The 8,464-nt window shown below is 39.1% G+C and overlaps 1 protein-coding gene across 6 annotated transcripts in view; it reads left to right on the forward strand.

Annotated features, from left to right (window-relative positions):
- Positions 1 to 8,464, forward strand: part of phf21ab (PHD finger protein 21Ab) — a 34,730-nt gene that overhangs the window by 21,126 nt on the left and 5,140 nt on the right. For 5 of the 6 annotated variants that reach the window (XM_046859071.1, XM_046859072.1, XM_046859075.1 and 2 more), the window contains 5 exons: positions 2,333 to 2,393; positions 3,333 to 3,508; positions 4,641 to 4,796; positions 5,224 to 5,299; positions 6,491 to 6,594. In XM_046859071.1, the coding sequence (XP_046715027.1) occupies positions 2,333 to 2,393; positions 3,333 to 3,508; positions 4,641 to 4,796; positions 5,224 to 5,299; positions 6,491 to 6,594 (573 nt within the window). The remainder of the gene's footprint in view (positions 1 to 2,332; positions 2,394 to 3,332; positions 3,509 to 4,640; positions 4,797 to 5,223; positions 5,300 to 6,490; positions 6,595 to 8,464) is intronic. The other variant, XM_046859074.1, reaches the window with a different exon arrangement.

Here is an 8,464-nt window from a genome sequence, read left to right on the forward strand (position 1 = left end):
TCTCAAGCTTTCTTCTTCCTGCTATCTCAGAGGGTTTTTCCTTGCCACAGTTACCCCTGGAGCACCCATTAGGAATTGCCCAAATAAAAGGAACAAACTTAATATTTGCTATAACAGTTCCACAGTTTGGTGAAGAACCACATATTGAAGTGATGGTCAGGTGTCCATAAATACCACATAGTGCATTTTCTGTTATTACACTCAGTTACCAGTGGAGGGAGACTGTTGCATGTAAAACATGGATGAAACTTAATACAAATAATGTTTTTTAATTGAGCAAATATATTTTTAACTGCTACAAAGACTTACAAAATGGATTAATCTTCTATTTGTATCTTTGAATCCAACATGCATTATTAAATGGTGCTTTCTTGGGCAGTTAAACCTCATACAGTGATTGGAAATGATCTCATATTTGAACTTACTGTTGCCTTAAATTTGACTCCTGATAATAATATTTTTATTTCAAACACTCCATTTCACTTTTAGTCCCCAATTGCTGTATTGTAACCTTCACCCTTCTGGGAAGATGTTTCACTAGATTTTGGAGTGTGCTTGTGGAGATTTATTCAGCCACTAGGGTGTTAGTAAAGTCAGGTACTGATGGTAGGGTGGAGGTGTGGAGGCCTGGGGTGCAGTCAGCACTCCAAACCATGTAGACTGTATGTTCATGGATGTAGTTTTGAGAGGTGGACACCAAGAAACCTGATGTTCTTGACTCTTTCTACGATGGTTCCGTCGATGTGTAAAGGGGTATAGTTACCCTTCTGAAGTCCACTCGATCATCTCTTTGGTTTTGTTGATGTTGAGGCAGATGTTGCCATCACCAGTATGATCTCTCATCTCCATCAGTTATGAGGCCCAAGATGAAGGCGTCGTCTGCAAACTTAAAGATTGTGTTGGAACTGTGCTGGCAACACAGTCATGTGTGAACAGGGAGTACAGGAGAGGACTTAGGATACAACCCTGTGTAACACCAGTGCTCAGACTCAGAGTGGAGGAGTAGTTATTTCCACTTCTGACCACTTCGGGTCTGTTCTATAGGAGGTCCTTGTCTAGTCATGCGGAATAGGTTTGGGTCCCATCTAAACCATAAACCATGGAGCTAAATATATTAATGTGTACATTATACACACTTGTTTATTGCTACGAGTGCATAATGTTTTATCGTTGTGTTCTGTTTGGCAGGTATCTATAGAACTATCCTCATTTCGAAACTTATGTCTTCAATTTGCTGTTCTAGTTCTTAAATAATTTTAAACAGGTCTTAGTTTTCTGATGTCCATGTACTGTAACGCTGAGTCCAATGCTCATTGAAATGCTCCTGCAGCAATTTAGACTGGGGGTTTTGTTTGTTAGTTTCCGTGGTTTGTTAGTTTACGACTACAAAAGAGACCAACGTGCAACAGCCAATCAGCTTTCTGTTACTGGTGTGAATCTCTCTTGATTGTACCACAGACGCAAGTTTAGCGATACTTGGCTTGGGGAAAAAAATTATTTTAGGGCTTGGTTGAGGCCAGTTTCTAACAACTAGGTTAGTTGCAGCAATCGATTTATTTTAGTAATCGAGCATTCTACCGATTATTCCATCGATTAATTGAGTAATCAGATAAGTACTTTTTTCTTTATCAAAGAGCAATACTAAATATAGAAGAGAAAATAAGACGGCTCTCTTAAAATGAACAAGTAAATTGTCTCCTTTTTAGAAAAATACTCAATTGAATTTTTATTGCTAAAATTGCGTAAAAAAAATAATTAGAAAAAAAATCTCATTTAGTGCATTTATTTGCCATATTAAATCAAAATGCAAATACAAATATATAAAAAGAGAGAAAAAAAATTGTACAAATATTATTAAAATATTGTATTATTAATAATATTTTATATGATTATTAAAGCAAATATTACTTAAAAAAAAAAAAAAAAAAAGGTAAGCGCACTGTACGGTGTTTTGTTTGTTTTATTTAGAAATTATTCAAATCTTTGGGAACTTTCTGTTTCGGCCTGAGTCTGGAAAAAAAAAACAGGACTGGAAATGTGCGTACACCAATTTTATAAATGAGACACCTAGAGCAGTCCAGAGTTTAACGCGTGGTGCGTCATTAATAATGGTCCCTGGGGAAACACTGCCCCGTGTGTAGTTAAACGGCTAAACGAAGCATCGAAGGTAAATCATTTGCCGTACAGTTTTAGCCCTACACCTTGCACATTGCATTCTAATCAGTTTGGACTAAGGGGGTTATTTCAATAGCTTCGCTCAGCAACTCACAAATTGATAAAGCTTCATCATCATCTTCTCTGATTACCCAATTTGTCCTACTGCACCTTCTAGAGGAAAAAGAGTGCGGTCACCTACCTGAACACTCCCCTCCATCAAGGAACGAGGAAGAGAGGTTAGTAGCTGCTTCACTTTTAAACAACTTTATTTGATACAGCTGTTTGTTGTCTTCATGCTTACAGTGCGTGTTGTATCATCAGTCGTCTGCCAATCCTGCTTTCGCATACGTCCTAACATTTTACAGTCTTGTCAGCTCACAGCGTCTAAGAGTCTGTGCATCCTCTTGCTATTGCTTTTTTTAAGCTGTAGTCTCTTTCCCATGCCTGCAAGCTTTTGTCGATGTATTTATTGCATTAATTTATTTTAATTATCGCACCATCAACCCGAATAAAAACGGACTAACTTGCTAATAGAACTAATTATGTTTTCGCCTCATATTTATCAGCAAGTGAAAGCACTTAGTGATTGCTGTAGAAATCTTGTTTTTTGTTTGTTGCTCTGGATGAAGTTGTAGTCACAAGATGGAAAGATAAACATGCATTGCATTTCTTCTTTTTTGTTCGAACCATACAATAAACCGTATTCATCGAATAGAGCTGCATGATTTGATTATCAGTTTTGTCGGTGTTACTGGAGCTCTGGAAGGAGCGAACGTCCTTCCGTGTGTGTCTTGGCTCTTTTTTGTGTGCTGCTCTCTTTGTCTTTCTCTCTCCCTCTTTCTGATTCTATTATCCACTCTTTGTATTACTCTTTGTATCTCTGTCTTTTTTCTCTCAAATCTAACTCCCTGCATGTCGTCGTTGTTTGGTGCACTAATTGCTTTCTGGACCTCCTTCCCTTTTATTCCTCCCTTTCTTCTCTGCTTTCTTTAATTCCTCCATTTTCATGCTAGCCAACGAGGACCCCCTTTCAAAGGTATGTTGTGACCCGATGTATCATCTGTATTATTTCACCTTTGTTTTATTTTTTTGTTCCCCCCCTTCCTCCTCCTCCTCCATCTTTTTTTGTTCTTTTTTTTTTTTTTCCTTTTCTCGTCTGTCTCATTTTCAATCAGGTCGCCCACCCAAATTCAGCAGCAGTGCATCAGGGCCAGAGCTGGGCTGCCACCCCCTGCTCTCCCCATCCAGCAGTCACCCCGCCTCCCCAGCCGCCGAGCGGCCTGAACTCGGGGGCTTCCCCCTCCCCGTCCACCCCCACTCTCTCCCTCAGCCCAGCCCCAGCTCCGGGGATGTAAGTAACCACAGAGGTTACCCCATGTTTTCACTCTGCTCTAGAGTACAATAGTGTATTCCACAGACTTGCCCCTTATTGCACTTTCACACTTGCCCTGTTCAGAAGGTACCGTAGTGGAATGGTGTGCTGAGGAACATCCTCCCCCGTTTCCCATCTTGGAAATACCAAAAACTGATTTTCCTCAATGCACGTGTTTTTGTTATTTCATCGGAAAGAAGAAAATGGTCTCGATAGTGTTTTTATGTCGAAAAAATATCCTTGATGTTTGTTTAATCTCTTAAATGGTAAAAAAAACAACAAAAAAAACATGACCAGTTCTAAAGTGATTCAAATGGTTTCTTTTCCCAGCTACACCAATCAGGCATAACATTATGACCACCTGCCTAATATTTTGTCGGTCCCCCTTTTGCTGCCGAAACACTCCTGATCCGTCGAGTATTAACAGCTTTAACTTCTTCAGCAATGTGAGCTACAGGAGCTCGTCTGTTGGATCGGATCACACGGGCCAGCCTTCGCTCCTCACGTGAATCAATGAACCTCGGCCGCCTACGACCTTGTCACCGGGTTCACCACCTTCCTTGGACCACTTTTGATAGATACTGAACACTGCAGACACCCCACAAGAGCTGCAGTTTTGGAGATGCTCTGACCCAGTCGTCTAGACGTCACAATTTGGCCCTCGTCAAACTTACGATCGCCCATTTTTCCTGCATTTAACACATCAACTTTGAGGGCAAAATGTTCATTTGCTGCTTTTTAATATCCCACCCACTAACAGGTGCCATGATGAAGAGATAATCAAGTTTTGTTTTCACTTCACCACTCCAAGTAATAACGTCATAATGTTATGCCTGATCGGTGTACAGTTGTCTGTTCCCTTCGCCGATTTGAAGCTTTTGAGTCTTAATACATCTATTAATATAAATTAGGCTCATTTTACACACATGAATTGACCTGAATTTATTCCAAGATAATAATAACTTTAAATTTCCATAATGGATTTTATTTGAACCACTAGTTTTGCAAATCAGCCAGACAGAACTTTCCCTCCCTGCCCTGCCCTTCCCCCAGTTTGATTGGTCCAGCACAGAGCGGTGGTGGTACTGACCCGTGCCGTTCTTCCTGACAGGGAGACATCCATGAGGATTTCTGCACTGTGTGCAGACGTAGTGGCCAGTTGCTCATGTGCGACACGTGCTCACGCGTCTACCACCTCGACTGCCTGGACCCGCCCCTCAAAAATATTCCTAAAGGCATGTGGATCTGTCCCAAATGTAAAGACCAGGTAAACTACATCACTCTGCCTTTACGAAAGATCCCCAAACTCGTAACTCAACCTGCATTGAATCCTGCTAACCTGACCTCAACTTTTCAGACACATAAATACAGTAATTATATAGTTGTTCAACCAAAACCAAGCCTCTCTCTTTCTCTCTCATCAATTATACATCCCCTGACCCACACCAAAAAAAAAAAAAACAATAAGGCTGCTTATAAGTATTTCTAACTTTCCATGTGGTCTTAAATCAATTGTCCTTTTATTTTACTCATCATGTAAATGAAAACTGGCATCCAGCACACTCCCATTGAACTCTTTTATTTGTTCATCACTACACCATAAGCAGTCGATCACTGGGGAAAGGGTGTTTATTCTGGTGTCCCAAAAATTTTGCTCAGTTGTGTACCAGTGCTAATATCATATTTCTTTTCAGATACTGAAAAAAGAGGAGGCCATTCCATGGCCCGGGACCCTGGCGATCGTACATTCGTACATTGCGTATAAAGAAGGTAAAGCATCGTCATATTGTGAAGTTTAAGATTCGGAATGTAGTGACGGATAATCAGTGAGCAAAGATTAAAGAGAAGAGTGAAGTCCTAAAGATGGACAATGCATCTGATAAACATTGGGCAACTGGCAGGACCATGGATTTAATTTTGCAACCAGGAGAGGCTGCTAGGACAGGAGGTGTAGCTAAAGGTAGCAAAGCTGAAGATGTTAAGGTTTTCATTGGGAGTGATGAGGATGGACAGGATTAGAAATTAGTTTATTAGAGAGACAGCGCATGTAGGATGTTTTGGTGACAAGGTGAGGGAGGTGAGATTGAGATGGTTTGGACATGTGCAGAGGAGGGACATGGGGTATATCGGTAGAAGAATGCCGAGGATGGAGCCACCAGGTAGGAGGAAAAGAGGAAGGCCAAGGAGGAGGTTTATGGATGTGGTGAGGGAAGACATGCAGGTAGTTGGTGTAAAAGAGGCAGATGTAGAGGACGGGGTGGTATGGAGACGGATGATCCGCTGTGGCGCCCCCTAATGGGAGCAGCCGAAAGAAGAAGAAGAAAGGCTGCTAGAACTTTCAAAACTGTGATTATCTAGGGTTTAAGGGGGCACCCATGTGTTTGGTGTGCTCGGAAACGTAATCGGTTATGAAGTATTTTCATTTAAAACATTAAACCACTGCTCACAAATAAAATATGGAAGATATCTCTGTGATTGCAGATCTGCTCTCAGCTCAGATTTAAAAGCTGAAATACTGAAAACCTTTTCACCAAACGCGTGACGGTTCAAGAATCATCACCAAAGGCATCAAATGCGGTTTCAGTCGGAACTGTAAAGCAGTGCGTGATTTACAAAGCAATTAGAGACGAGAAAATTGTCAAGAACTTTTATATAGCATTTTTAACTTCTTTGAGAGCAGTTTGAGAATGTTCCATTGGCTACTAATAAAAAATAGTGTTTTGTACATTTGCTTGTGATTTAACGAAGTTGGCCATTTGAATGAACGTAACTGCATACGTTTGTATTAATTGTGCATTTAGTTAAATAAAGAGTAAATTGAGAAATTGTTTTAGTCTGGATTAATAATCTGGTCCCCTTTTATGAAGGAGAAAAAATGATGGCCCTCGTCACTATGAAAGTTGCCCATCTCTGTTTTAGTCTTTCAAATGAAAACCTCAGTTTGTTTTGCGTTCTCACCAGCAAAAGAAGAAGAAAAGCAGAAACTGATGAAGTGGAGTGCTGAGCTCAAACTAGAGCGAGAACAACTGGAACAAAGAGTCAAGCAGCTCAGCAACTCTATAACAGTAAGTATCTATAAACGGTAGACAACTCGGTTAAGCATCACCAGGCACAGGCCTGTTTAGAAGGTCAGGCAGAATTTCTTTCATGGATGCCAACATTGGGCCTCGTTTCTCAAGCTCAATGTCGATATAGTAGAGGTCGAGCGATTTTACCAAAAGCTAGGTTGGATCGTACTTGCTGAAAACCAATTTATCAGCCGATATGTGAATGTAAAATAGTACTGAACTTTATTACAAAAAAATAATTATCAAATCATAAAAATGTGCTGAATGTAAATATGAATAAATAAATATATATTGAGTAAAATTGGACAAGAAGAAACACTCAAAATAAATAAAAATTGTTATATCCAAAATAAGTAAAAAAGACACACTTTGAGCTTGTGAAACAGGGAAAAGTTAACATGGTCCATTTCTAAATATAAAAATCCTCGAATTATAATGGAGAAAGTAGAGCTGGTGTGCGTGGTGTCAGTGATTCGCCTCTAGAGGCCGCTCTCGTACAGAATAATGTCAGCAGACTTTCTCAGACACAACCCGGAAAAACTTGTGTATGGAATCAGTATGAATAACTATCACTACTGGTGCCAATGAATCGGCAGAACCATCGGTCGACTTATAGTTTATATGAGCATTTACACACCAAAAATGATTACCCATGAAAATCCTGTAAATTAAAATAAAATGCTCTACTACATTTATTTATATATTTATTTATTTTTCGCATAAATAGATTTACCAATGAAAACCCCCTTTAGTCAGCCGAGGAATTGTATCTTTTGTAACTTACTGTATTTTATTTGAAAGGTTATTCTTTACATTTTTAATAATTATTCTCATTACAGTCCAAATTGTGTTACAGATATTTCATACAAACTATATTTCAGACTTTAAATTAAAAAAAAACCTGGCATTTCCTACTGGTCTGAATGGCATTAAGAAATTTATTTAATTTATTTTATTTTATTTAGCAGGTCTAATCAAAAATGTATGTTTACAGTAATAAGGCTATTTGTTCTATTAAGATAAAAAACCTGTATAAAAGTAGGCTGGTGTGATCTGTATAGATGATAGCAGTATGCTGGGGCAGTGCGACGCAGATTTTATCTTACTGGTAGAATTAATACATGATAAAAGCTGGCTCACAAGTCAGTTCTCTCTGCCATGACATCTGGGCAATATATATTTATTATTTTTTATCGTTCATTGCTCGGCCTTCTAGGAAGAGTGATCTATTAAATTTATTTTTATATCAAACTATTTTCCTTTGATCTTGCATAAATTGCTGCAGATGGATCACACCAAATTCACCCCTGCAATTTTTCACTCTGTTTTGGCCAGTTATATTTTCAGTTCTCGAAGACATGAGACAAAAGTATTTAAGGTTCTTTTTTTTTTTTCAGTCTAGTAGCCATTTTGCAATTTTTGCTTTTGCGCCTTTTTTGGACTTTGTTTGAGTCACCAAACACAAATCAGCAGTGGTATGCAGGTGCATAGGGACTTAAGGTAAATAGTTTTATTTGTACGGTTTTGAACTAAGCCAAACATCTTTGTAAGCCTAAGTATTGGCCCATTTTGCTGTTGCAGTTTGTTTTGAACTTGAAATCGAATTCCTCTGCGCACAACATGGTCAAAAAACGTGGGGCGAGAGCAGTCAAAATTGGGCCAGCTGGGATTACTGTGATGGCAGCAAAGTTCACTTCAAACGTTAAATAGTGGTACATTAAAAAATGCCTTTTTTTAACACTGGTTGAGTTGTGACAAAAATGTGAGTTCAACCTGTCTTCAGTAAAAATGGGTTAGGAAACAAAGATGGCATTAGAAATGTACCTGACTGATGTTTCCACCATATTCTATTACTATAATAGTGCTC

Source organism: Silurus meridionalis, chromosome 10, assembly GCF_014805685.1.
Source record: "Silurus meridionalis isolate SWU-2019-XX chromosome 10, ASM1480568v1, whole genome shotgun sequence".
NCBI lineage: Eukaryota > Metazoa > Chordata > Actinopteri > Siluriformes > Siluridae > Silurus > Silurus meridionalis.